The sequence below is a fragment of the Emiliania huxleyi genome (assembly GCF_000372725.1).
Source record: "Emiliania huxleyi CCMP1516 unplaced genomic scaffold EMIHUscaffold_50, whole genome shotgun sequence".
Classification (NCBI taxonomy): domain Eukaryota; phylum Haptophyta; order Isochrysidales; family Noelaerhabdaceae; genus Emiliania; species Emiliania huxleyi.
The window spans coordinates 298931-310787 of record NW_005198243.1 but is presented as its reverse complement, the minus strand read 5'-3'; the positions used below and the strand labels follow the sequence as shown (position 1 = coordinate 310787).

The following is an 11857-nucleotide window of genomic DNA, read 5'->3' as shown; positions in this document are numbered from 1 at the left end:
ACGCGGTCCGTGCGCACACGCGCACGCCCGCGGACCGAGAGGGCGGCACTCAGGACAGCATGTGAGGGTGCGCCTTACGTATACTGTGGATAGTACTCGAGAATCGCCCCGCGGTGTCGTTCACTCTGTGTATGTTCACGTTACTCTTAGTTTCCTCCTGACTCGTGTCTGTGAGTGCGATGAGCACCGGGTTGTGCTGCTGGGCGGAGCCTCACCGGAAATCTTTTTGCATCAGACGCCATCAGGATGACGGACTGTCCGGCGGAGGGTGCCAGAGGAGGTCGTGCAAGCGGCTGAGCGAGGCGACGAGGCGGCGGCGCTGGCGTGGCTCGACGGCGGCGGGCGGGTCAACGCGAGGCTCGAGTTCGTCTTTTCGGACGGCAAGCGTGCGGGCGGCATGACGCTGCTGATGGTTGCAATGGCCAAGGGCCACGAGGGGTTGGTCGAGGCGCTGCTCCAGCGCGGCGCGGATGTCTCGTTGAAGTCTAGCGACGGCGCCACAGCGCTGAGTCTCGCCGCCGGGATTGGCCGCGAGAAGCTGGTCGAGCTGGCGTTGCGGCACGGCGTGGAGATCAACCAGCGGTGCGGCAGCTCCAGCGGCACCATGCTGATGTACGCCGCCTACTTCAACCGCCCCGCCGTCGTGCTCCGCTTGCTGCGGGCGGGCGCAGACATGACGCTGCGCGACGTGAACGGCAAGACGGCGCTGCAGTGGGCCATGGAGAGGGGCCACGCCGAGTGCGTCGAGGCGTTCAGGAGGCATCTCGGGGCGGTGGCGGCGAGCCGGAGCAAGGCACCGTCGGCAGGCGGCGCAGGCGCGGCGGTCGGTGCGAGTGCCGCGGCCTCTGCTTCGAGCGGCGAGGGAGGCGCGGAGGCCGAGCCGAGCAGCGAGGCAGTGCCAAAGGAGGTCGTGCAAGCGACTGAGCGAGGCGACGAGGCGGTGGTGCTGGCGTGGCTCGACGGCGGCGGGCGGGTGAACGCGAGGTTCGAGTTCGTCTTTTCGAACTGCACTGCGGGCGGCATGACGCTGCTGATGCTCGCAATGACGCGTGGAAGGGAGGGGCTGGCCGAGGCGCTGCTCCAGCGCGGCGCGGATGTCTCGTTGCAGACTAGCCACGGCACCACTGCGCTGATGCTTGCCGCCGGGAATGGCCGCGAGAAGCTGGTCGAGTTGGCGTTGCGGCGCGGCGCGGCGATCGACCTTCAGTCCAACACCGGCGACACCGCACTGATGCGGGCCGCTTTCCACGGCCGCCCCGCCGCCCTGCTCTGCTTGCTGCGGGCGGGCGCAGATGTGACGCTGTGCACTACGAGTGGCAAGACCGCGCTGCAGTTTGCCAAGGAGAAGGGCCGCGCCGAGTGCGTGCGCGCCCTCGAGGAGCATGCGGCGGCTGAGAAGGCGGCGGAGAAGGCGGCGGCGGCGGCGGCGTGGGCCGCGGGAGCGGCGGAGAGGGCGGCGCAGAGGGCGGCGGAGGAGAAGGAGGCGGCGCGGCACGCCGAGGAGCTGCTGGCGGAGGTCGAGGCGGAGAAGCGCGCCAAGGGCAAGAAGGGCAAGAAGAAGAAGAAGAAGGGCGGCGGGGCGGGCGGGGCTGGGCCGTCGCAGGAGCCCGAGGAGGGTACCGAGGCGCCGTCGGAGGCAGACGCAGCCGAGGCGGCGAAGAAGGCCGAGGAGGCGAGGCTTCTCCTGCTTCTCGAGACGCTCACCGAGGAGAGGATGCGGTTCGGCATGATCACGGCGGAGAGCCAGGCGGCGGCGTCGGCAGAGGTGGCCGACGCTGCGCGCTTGGACGCTGCGGCGGACGAGGCGGACGAGGAGGCGGAGGCGGACGAGGAGGATGAGGAGGCGGCATTGGCCGCGCTGGCGGATGCCGAGGTTGCGCGGGCGGAGGCCAGAGCAGCGTTGGAGAAGGCCAAGGCGGCGCAGGCGGCGGCCAGGGCGGCGAAGGCGGCGGCTTGGGCGGCGCTGGAGGAGGCCAGGGCGGCGCTAGTCGAGGCCGATCTGGCAGTTGAAGGGGGCGAGACGGCGCTCGAAGGGAGCGACGCGGCGCTCGAGGAGGCGGCGGCCGCTGCAGACGCGGCGCGCACTGCTGCGGCCGCTGCGAGGACGAGGGCGGCAACTGCCAGGACGGCGGCAGATGCAGCCCCGCAGCACTCATAGAGAGTGTGAACTGTCTCTGAGAGGACGTACGCGAGAGAGGGGGGGGTGGCGGGTGGGGGGCGGGGGGCGGAGATGTGCAAAGGAAACATCGGCGGTTTTGAAACATGAACAAACGATTTCCGGCGGGGGCGGAAAGATATCTGACGAAATCCAATTCTTTATCGCTGTGGTGCTTCTTTTTTTTGCACGTGTACCTGTGTTAGTGCCAGTGCGCGCCACCGGCCACCGCCACGCGCGCCAGAAAGAAAAAGAAAGAAAACAGCACCAAGGGAGAGGGATGGGAGGACGGCACGGGGGCGCAACACACCGCCAGGGATTTTAAGGAGAGGAGTCAGCTAGTGTGGTGCTAGCTGTCGCCCACCCTTGGGCGTCTGCCTCTTCCTACGGCTTTACTGCGTTGGGCTGGGTCTTTAGGCATTGTGGGGTTGGCACTCCCATCGACCCTCATGACCTCCTGCGGTCTCTGAGATGGACACCAGTGGGTGTGGGACCACAGCCAGGATACACTCGAAGGCTGGGTAAGCAGTAGAGGTCGATACTCGACGCGTCCCACATGGTCTGTGTCGCTGTCGGCACGCTGTCGACAGGACGTCGAGCGACACCGGTGGCAGTGCCACCCAGGAGTGGTCGGGCGGTCTCCCGTCATGAGAGAGCCACCATGTGATCCGTATGATGATTCCTGACAACCGCCTCAGTCAACTTTCGTCACAGTTCCCGCTCTGAGAGGAGCTGCGGGTCAGCTCGACAGCTGGAGCTGTGTCGCCGGCGTGCGGCGGCCTGCCTCCGGAGGTGCCTCTGAGGTGGATATTTTTTGGTCACCGTGAGAGAACGCGTTCGAATTTTCACTCCGGAACTTCAACTCTGCACGCGCACCGGCCAGGGCTACAATAGTGCCAGTGAGGCGGAGGCGCGAGTCGGAAGGCCGCGACCGTGATTTGGTCCCGTCATTTTCCTACAATCGCTGTCGACCCAGCCACGTATCTCTCTTTTCGCGCAATCCCTCGCCGAGAGTCCCGTGCGCCGTGGCAGCTGTGAAGAGTGAAGGTGGCTGACGCGCCGGTGGAGGACCAGCTGGCCGCACAAGAACAAAAACATGCACCCCAAAACTCTGAACTCTACGGCTTTAGCTAGGACGCCGGCATCCAAAACCCGTCGCCCAGCGTGCACCGAGACGACTTCTCGGCGATCGGCCGCTCCGCCGGGAGGCGGACGACGGCCGGCGGCGGTCCCGGCGGCGAATCGGCAGGCGCGAGGGTGCAGGCCGTCCAGTTGCACCCGTCGGGGCAGGGCAGGTCGCGGTCGCCCGCGAGCTTTCCGCGCCAGCGCGGCGCGAGGCAGCGCAGCGACGAGGCGGCGTCGGAGGCGTTGCACGGCACCGACAGACGCGCCGACTGAACGTAGACGTCGGTGTACTCCTTGTCGGCGATCCGCCGCGTCCCGAGGTCGTGCGCCTCGGATGTCCACGTGTAGTGCGAGAAGTGGCCGTTGAAGAGGCAGTGGTTGTTCGCCTGCGGCGTGCCACCGATCAAAAAGGCGCCGGCGCACGCCTTGTGCGCGTTGAGATACGCCGGCGCGTGGCCGTTTATGCGCGCTTTGATCAACGTGATCTTGAGCGGGTTCGCGTGGATCGGGGCTTTCGGCTTGTACCCACGCAGCGACTCCTTTGGGCAGAGCGGAAATTGCTGCTGGATCGGTGTGCGGGCGACCACCGGCGGAATCGTAAAATCGGCGGCGAGGCGACCGTGCATGAAGCCGCACATCGCATCGTGCGAGCGTCGTTTCTCCGAGGCCGCCAGCTGCGCCAGCGCATCGCACGGGTACGATATGAGCTCGTCGACGTCGCTGAAGATGAGCCACGCGTCGCTCGGCAGCGCGGCCAGCAGGTAGTTGAGCCGCGAAAGCTTGAACGACTCGAGCGCCGACGAGTTGGTCGACCTCTGAATCGACACGTCGGCGACGCCGTGGTCGGCGCACACCGAAATCGCCCTCGCAACCACGCGCGCCGGCGCAAAATCCTCGTGCAGCACGAGGTGCGCGTTCGTCGACAGCACCACGCCCTGAAACGCGTAGTGGCGGAGAAAATGGCCCAGCATCGTGGCGGCGCGCACCGTCGCGAGCGAGAAGAGGTGTAGACGAGTGGAAATCGGCCGGAGCGCGCAGGAACTGTCGCTGGACGACATTTCGCCGCCACCACCCAGGGTTTTTTGGCCGCGAAGAGGGAGGGGTGCTGCTGCCTAACCTCGGAATGTAAGCACACTATGGCTGTGCTGTCTCCTACACAGCCATCTTACCTAAGGATGGCTGAGCTAGCTGCAGTGCAGCCAGAGCCTCCAGGCCGATGGCTGCAATACACACAGGGCAGCCATCCTGAGTAGGGATGGCTGGAAGCTCGCTGCTGCAGCCATACCGCACGCCCCGGGGCGGGCCCTCATGGCTGAGCTGGCTATATCGCAGCCATCTTGGGTAAGATGGCTGGGCCACAGCCATTTCAGCCATCTACTATGGCTGGGGCACAGTCAGTGCAGCCATCCTCCGGAGCATGGCTGGTGATAATTCATTCGATGGCAGCCGTCCGCCGCCCCCGCCACACGCACAAATGGCTGCGCGCTTGCCGCCCCCGGCCTCGCGGGACGGCTGCCATTGGCTGCCATCGAATTATCACCAGCCATGGCTCTGGAGGATGGCTGCAAGCTCTGTGCCACAGCCATAGTAGATGGCTGAAATGGCTGAAATGCCGCTTATGATGTAGAGTTTGTTGTAGAGATTTCACGTTGTAGAGCGCCTCTACATCGCTCTACAACGGAGGCAGTTCGTCACGCGGTGGATGTAGAGCTCTACAGCTCTACATTGCTCTACAGCGCTCCAGAGCGCTCTACATCTCTACAGCTCTACAGCGCTCTACACTCTACATCCTCTACACCCTCCCTCAGGTTGCATGTCTGACTGTCACTGTGCGATTTCGGGGCCCGGGGTCGTGCGTTAGCCTAGCACGTTACTTCCTGTCGTCTGTTGTTTGCTGTGCCCTTGTTTGTTCTCTTGGCACCTTGGAGTGCTGGGGGGGGCGACAGGGAGGATGTGGCCTTGAGTTATGTGTACGCCAACTCAGGGTGTGTGGCAGCCCGCTGGCTGTGTTTCTTGTGAGCTTGTTTGTGTCTGTGTGTCGCCCTGAGGGAGGGTGTAGAGGATGTAGAGTGTAGAGCGCTGTAGAGATGTAGAGATGTAGAGCGCTCTGGAGCGCTGTAGAGCTGTAGAGCTCTACATCCGGCGCGTGACGATGTGAGTCCGATGTAGAGCGATGTAGAGCGCGATTTTGCTGTAGAGTTTGTTGTAGAGGCTCTACAGCCAAACCGCTGGGAAGGCAGTGACTCAAAGAGGTCGAGCCGCGCTAATGGGGTGTCTCTGAGCTTACTGGAGCTCTGATGGACGGCCCTGACTATCCCTGACACACAGAGAGTCACTCTGACGGCACACAACGCCCTATAACTGCGTCATCACCAGCCTGCCATGCGTCGCCGGTGCCGCATTCGTCGCTGTGCTTCTTTAGCAGGCGGTGGACTGTCGGCTGCGAGGACGGTCGCATTTGCGCGAGGCGAGGCGATCATTGTTGAGCGTTGCATGCGCCATGACTCGCGCCAGCGCGTGCGGGAGCTCCTGGCTGAGCGTTGAGTCCAAGCGAGTTGCGCTGGCCACGATCGCTACGCCGAGCCGAGCTGACGCGCCGAGGCGCCGGCCAGTCGCAGCCGTGAGGCATGCCACAGCAGCAGAGGCATCTGCCACCCATTGGGCGGGCAGACAGAAGGCCAGGGCAGCACTGGCAAGTGCAACGCGCCTCATGTCGGAGAGCGACCGTGCCTCTCGTCCGCCGCTTATGGTGTAGAGTTTGTTGTAGAGATTTTACGTTGTAGAGCGCCTCTACATCGCTCTACATAGGACTCACATCGTCACGCGGCGGATGTAGAGCTCTACTCTACAGCGCTCTACACTCTACATCCTCTACACCCTCCCTCAGTGTGTCGCTCGTGCGTGTCGTCATCATCTGTCCGGCGTCCACCCATACCGCGTTGGTGTCCAGTCCGAGCCTGGCTGTTCTTCACCTTTCTACCTACCTACCTCGTACCTACCTATGTGAAATGTCACTGTCATCACTGTGCGATTTCGGGGCCCGGGTTTGTGCGTTTACGTGAACGCCAGCACTGGAGGCGGATCGGCGCGCGTAGCGCGGTCCTACTTCGCTACGACGCTGCGGCGGGCGTGGGGCGTGCACTTTGCGCGCGAGTTCGCTCGGCACCGCATCCGACGCGTGGTGTTCGTGGGGGCCCCGCGGCGACAGCCGGGCAGGCCTCTTGCGACGGCCGATGGCGACTGGCCGGCGCTGTCGGCGGGCGAGTTTGCGGCGCACGCGCTGAGCGTAGGCGGCGCGTGGGCGGGTGGCCCACCCGGCCGTCGGTGAGCACCGGACGCGAGGGTCGGTCGGCTCCTAACTCGCTGCATATAGTAGCGATGAGCTCACTAGCTAGAGCTCACACTAGAGGCCGTCGTCGCATTCGCCCTGGGTGGGACCCAGCGCTGACTTCTGACTGTCGATGCTGTCTATCCCTTTCTCGACTGTCTGAGCTTGTGCGTCTTGGGGCCGGGGTTGTGTTTTTGTGTGAACGCCAGCATGCTGTGCACCGCAGCTAATGTTTGCGTTGAGCGGGGTGGGGTGCGCCGGAGCAAGCCCACAGGCCCATGTATGAAAACCGGGCGGGACTCGACGGGACTGTGCGCTGGTCTGTGAGAGGTTGAGGTTCGAGCCCGTAAGGCCCATTCACAGTGCCACGCGCGCGGCGCTCGGGACACATATGGCCATCTCGCGCTCGTCGCACAGCAGCCTTACTTGCCTCTCCCTCCTGCGGCGTCGTCGCCGACGAAAGCACACGCGGGCACGGCTACACGACTCCATCGCCAGCCTAGCTGTAGCCAACCCGCTGGCCGCCCCGCCGCCGCCGTGCCCACCGGGAGTCAGAGTGAGGACTATTCCTGGCCGCGGGCGCGCTCTGTTTGCGAGCAGGACAATCGCAGCCGGCGAAATCATCGTCGAAGAGACGCCGCTGCTTGCCGTACCTATGCCAGACAGCGTGGAGTCGTTCACGTGCGAGCGTTGCCTTGCAAACCTCGGGTCGGCAAGCACGCACCGCAAGCTCGCCACGGGTCGGATGGGCATGGAGGAGGCGGCACTCCGGGCGCGCTGCCCGCCGTGCGCTTGCGGTGTGCTCTTCTGCAGCGAGCGGTGCCGTCGCGCTAGCATGGAGAGGGGCCACAGCCTGCTCTGTCCGGGACTGCAGCACTCGCCCGCGGCGGCTGCTTGGCGCCGCTTCCGAGCGCACGCGCGAGAGGCCGAGCTGCCCGAGCTCGAGCTCGCCGCCGCCTTGCTCGCTGCCATGCTGACGCGGCTGGCCAGAGCCCGGCCAGGAGGCGGCGGCGGTGCCGAGGCGGCGGCGGCGGCGGTGGCGCTGGGCTTTGTGCAGGAGCCGGTGGGAGTCGTGCTGCGCCGCGACGCTGCGGGACCCGAGGCGGCGGCAGCGACGCTGCGCCAGGCCTGCACCGCTCGCCACGCCTTTCGAGACCTCTCCGAGATCCGCCCGGCCCACTCAGCTCGGAACACGAAGTAAAACGGCCGTAAGCGGTCCCAAAGAGGACGACCGGAACCGCACGGTGCGTGTAGGTCCAGACAGCCTGCCGGCTGCTGCGCGGCGCGATGCTCCTCTCATGTGAGCGAGCGGCCGTCCCCGCGAGGCGTGCCGAGCTCTGGCCGAGATTTCTCCGAGATTTCTCCGAGATTTCTCCGAGATTTCGGCCGTGGTGTACACGTGCTGGAATCTGGAGGGGTCTCCTTAGGCTGGTTCGCCGCTTTGCACGCATGGCCGGCCGCAACTCGTTTGGCAGCCTCGTCGGCCTCGCATTCCTGAACCAGGCGGCAGCTGGTCAGCGGTTCTGACACGGAACTCCATACTGGATGAGGGCAACACGCATTGGACCAGGTGGCGGTGGTGGTGCCCAGCCCAGCAGGCGGCGCTCCTTCACTCGACGCGACAGGCCTCCGCCTGTCCTTGCTGGGACCTCGACACACACACGGCACGCGCGTTCATGAGGAGCTCGCCTCCTTCTCCACAGGCCTCTCCTGGCTCGTCTGCATGATGAACCATTCGTGCGCGCCAAACGCGTCCGTCGCCTTCGGCGGCGCGCCAAACGCGCCCGCGACGGCGCGCATCGTCGCCTTGCGCGAGGTTGCGGCTGGCGAGGAGATTGTCCACTCATACGTGGACTGCCGGCTGTCGAAGCGGGTGCGCGCAGAGGGGCTCGCCATCTATGGCATCCGGTGCCAGTGCGCGAGGTGTGGGGGGGGAGAACGCGTAGGCCTCAGGTACGTGACGTAGTTACTCGCGTACTGTCGACGTTACTGTTATCAACTCATTACGGCGCCACGCTACACAAAAGGAAAAGGTAACGGTGTTTTGCGCGGGCGCGCCACCGCCTCAGCGGCCCTCAGCTCACGGGGACATGACTGTAATTCAGTAAAGCACCACGTCCAACGCGCTGCGCCATATTTTGGGCGGCCCTTCCTGCCACTTCAGGCAGCAGGCGCCCATCTCACAGTACTCTCCAAACACCACCTGCGCCTGGCCGGGCCCGCGCCGCTTCACCATCCAGTCCATCCGGATCATCGGGACCGGCGCGCCATGCTTGAAGAGCTCCGCGATCAGCGGCTGCGACGCGGCGGTGGCCTGCCTGTGTGCGGACGCCATCGCGAGCTCGTCCCCGCCAAAGGACGCAAGCGCCGCCTGTGCGGTGGCCTTTATGAAGGTCTGCGGCGCGTCCGCGTTTTCGGCGTTCTCCCACGCCGTGTACTCAAAGTGCTCCGGCCGCAGCGGCGGCGACGCGCCCGGCGCCCAGTCCCGCGGCGGCAGGAAGAAGAGGCGCAGCTCCCAGTCGAAGTCGACCCACTCCTGCGACACGGACGCAGCTACGCGTGAGCTGCGGGCTGCAAAGCGCGAGTCCGTTGCGCGAGAGAGCGGGAGAGGGGCGATAAAGCGACGCGGGGAAAGCGACGCGGGAAAGCGACGCTAGTCCGCGCCTGCTGCTGCTGCTGCTGCTGCTGCTGCTGCTGCTGCTGCTGCTGCTGCTGCTGCTGCTGCTGCTGCTGCTGCTGCTGCTGCTGCTGCTGCTGCTGCTGCTGCGGCGATAAAGCGACGCGGGGAAAGCGACGCGGGAAAGCGACGCTAGTCCGCGCCTGCTGCTGCTGCTGCCTCCGGTCCACACACGGGTGCTCCCGTGCTAGGACAACAAGGCCCCACGGCCCCGTGCTAGGACAACACGGCCCCACGGTACACGGCGCCTCCGCACTAGATGTGGTCCGCGCCTGCACGAGGCAAAACTCGGAGCGGCAGCCCGGCAGCTCGAGCATCGCTCGGAGGCACTCCGCCAGGCTCGCCTCGCCTCTCCAGAACCACACGAACTTTGCCTCCCACGACCAGCCAATCTTGACCACGCCTCTGGTCAGGCGGCCGCTGTTTGCGTCCGCCAGAGACGCGCTCGCCCAAGTGCTGCGGTTGGCCAGCCTGAGCTCCTCCAGCCGCTGCAGGGCGGTGCGAGCGGCCGCCGCCGGGTTGCGTAGCACCGCCTGCCTGCTCAGCAGCGCGCACGCCGGCAGGCGCGAGGCCTCGCACTGCGGCGCGAGAGTCGCCATCCAGCGCTTGCTGGTGATCCACTCCCACAGGTCGGCGGGGTGAGGGAAGGCCGAAGCGACCCGCCCGGTGGCCTCCAGCGCTCGCTGGCTCGCAAACATGTCGCGCCGCTCCACGTACCCGACGTACTCGTCGCTGCTCCAGTCCGTCGGAAAGTCCGCCGGCCAAAGCATCCAGAACGAGGCGGCCCTGAGCCCGCGCAGGAGCCCCGCGATCTGACCCGCCTCGTCTCGTATCGCCCGCATCTCGGCGTCGCTGCCGATAAAGAGGGAGAGTACCTCGGCCGCCCTCCCGAGCAGCGGGTGCTTCAGCACCCCCACCGCCACAAACGCGTCCAAGTACCAATCGCTCGGCGGGCAGCCGAGCGCTCCCCAGCCGCCATCGCCTTCGGCTGCCGGGTCGGCACCCTCGCCCATGCGGTGAGCGCCGCCCCAGCGGACAAGCAGAATGCTCAATCGGGACTGCGACACGGTGCAGGCGTCTCGCAGGTCGTCCGGCCGGACGCGCAGCTCTGGGCTGGGCATCACCGCACCGTGCCGGTCGACGCAAACGTCGTCGATAAACACGCGAGGCCAGGTCTGCTGGTCCTCTTCCCTGTACCGCCGCCGAGCATCGTCGAGGGACTCAGCGTCCAGCGTGCCGGCCACCCATCCGTGAGACAGGCGGAGCTGGGAGGACATGCCGGCAGACTGCCGCACGACAAACGGTGTCGACATGTCGCTCAGATCGCCATCGATGAAGCACTGGACCGCGATGCCTCGCTCAGGGCGTGCGCCGTTGCGCCGCACATGCTGCCTTCTCGTGGCGAGCAGCTTGGGCTTCTTCTTGCGCATGGAGCCTGTCCAGGAGCCACTGGAGCACGAGCCACTGCTCACAGAGAAGGGCGGGCAGCACGCCCGCCACCTGAGACAGCCAGTGGAGCACGAGCCCAACGAGCCCAACGAGCCCAAGGCGAAAAGAATTTTACCCCGCCACTCCGAAAAGAAATTCGCGACGCGAGCCCACAATGCAAAACAAAATCACCTTTCTCGCACAGAAAAGAAATCGCGCCAGCCGGGCATACCGTCTTCATGCCTGCCCCGCCCAACTTGCAGCGTACGTCTTTGGACACCCACCGGCCGGCGGGCGCTTTCGAGGCGAGCGGCAGCAATTTCAGTGTACGTACTTTGAGCTTACTGGGAGAAAAGGGAGGGGGGGCTGTGTTCTCTAGGCCCCTAAGGGCCCTACGCGCGGCGTGAGAGCTCGGAAGCGAGCGAGCTTTGCACGGCGCTCGAGGATGGCGCGGTTCACCCCCTTCATTCACCGAAGCGATGGCGATGCGTCTCTCTCTCTCAGTGTATGTAAAGCTCTTACGTACATTCCCGGAGGAGGACTGCTGATTTTTCTGTCCACCTTTTGCGGTGGGCTGCAACATATCTCCTCGGCTCCAACGGCGCGCAGCGCCGAGGAAAATTTTGGGGCTTCTCGGCGGCCGGTGTGGACGCCGTTGTTTCGCAGCTCGGTGGGGGGGGGGGGGTGGGGGGGAGGGGGCGCCCCTGCGTTTCGCTGCGGTCGAAAATCATTTTGTCGGCGGACGAGCAGGAAGACGAGTATCTGCCACCCAAGATAGGATTCTGTAAGGTAAGGTAAGGTAAGGTAAACTTCTCCACACACACGAGGTGGTGGGGCAAGGGGGGGCAACCCTCGCGTCTCCACGTCTGACGACAGGAGCCCCACGGCATTCAAAGTGCAAGGCCCAATGCCCGTGGGTAAACGGGGTGTGTGTGGGGGGGTGTGTTTGTGTGTGTGTGTGTCTGAAGACAGATGTGTGGGGGGGGGGGGAGGGTGTCTTTGTGCGCGGGGGGGAAGAGAGAATATTTGTCCGGGGGCGAGGGGGGGGGGGGGGTTTTCATTTTCCGCGCGTTCCTCCCGGGGGGTTTTTTTTGGTCGAAAGGTTTTCAACCCCCTCTTCAAAAAACCCTCCCATGGATGTAGG

General features: G+C 65.2%; 1 protein-coding gene across 1 annotated transcript; it reads left to right on the top strand.

Annotated features, from left to right (window-relative positions):
* Nucleotides 1-8057: 8057 nt before the first annotated feature.
* On the top strand, nucleotides 8058-8645 carry EMIHUDRAFT_211778 (hypothetical protein; the record flags this gene model as incomplete). The annotated part of the gene is made up of 3 exons (XM_005766735.1): nucleotides 8058-8121; nucleotides 8312-8531; nucleotides 8636-8645. The coding sequence occupies 3 exons, from the start codon at nucleotides 8058-8060 to the stop codon at nucleotides 8643-8645; spliced, it is 294 nt and encodes a 97-aa protein (XP_005766792.1).
* Between the last annotated feature and the right edge of the window lie 3212 nt (nucleotides 8646-11857).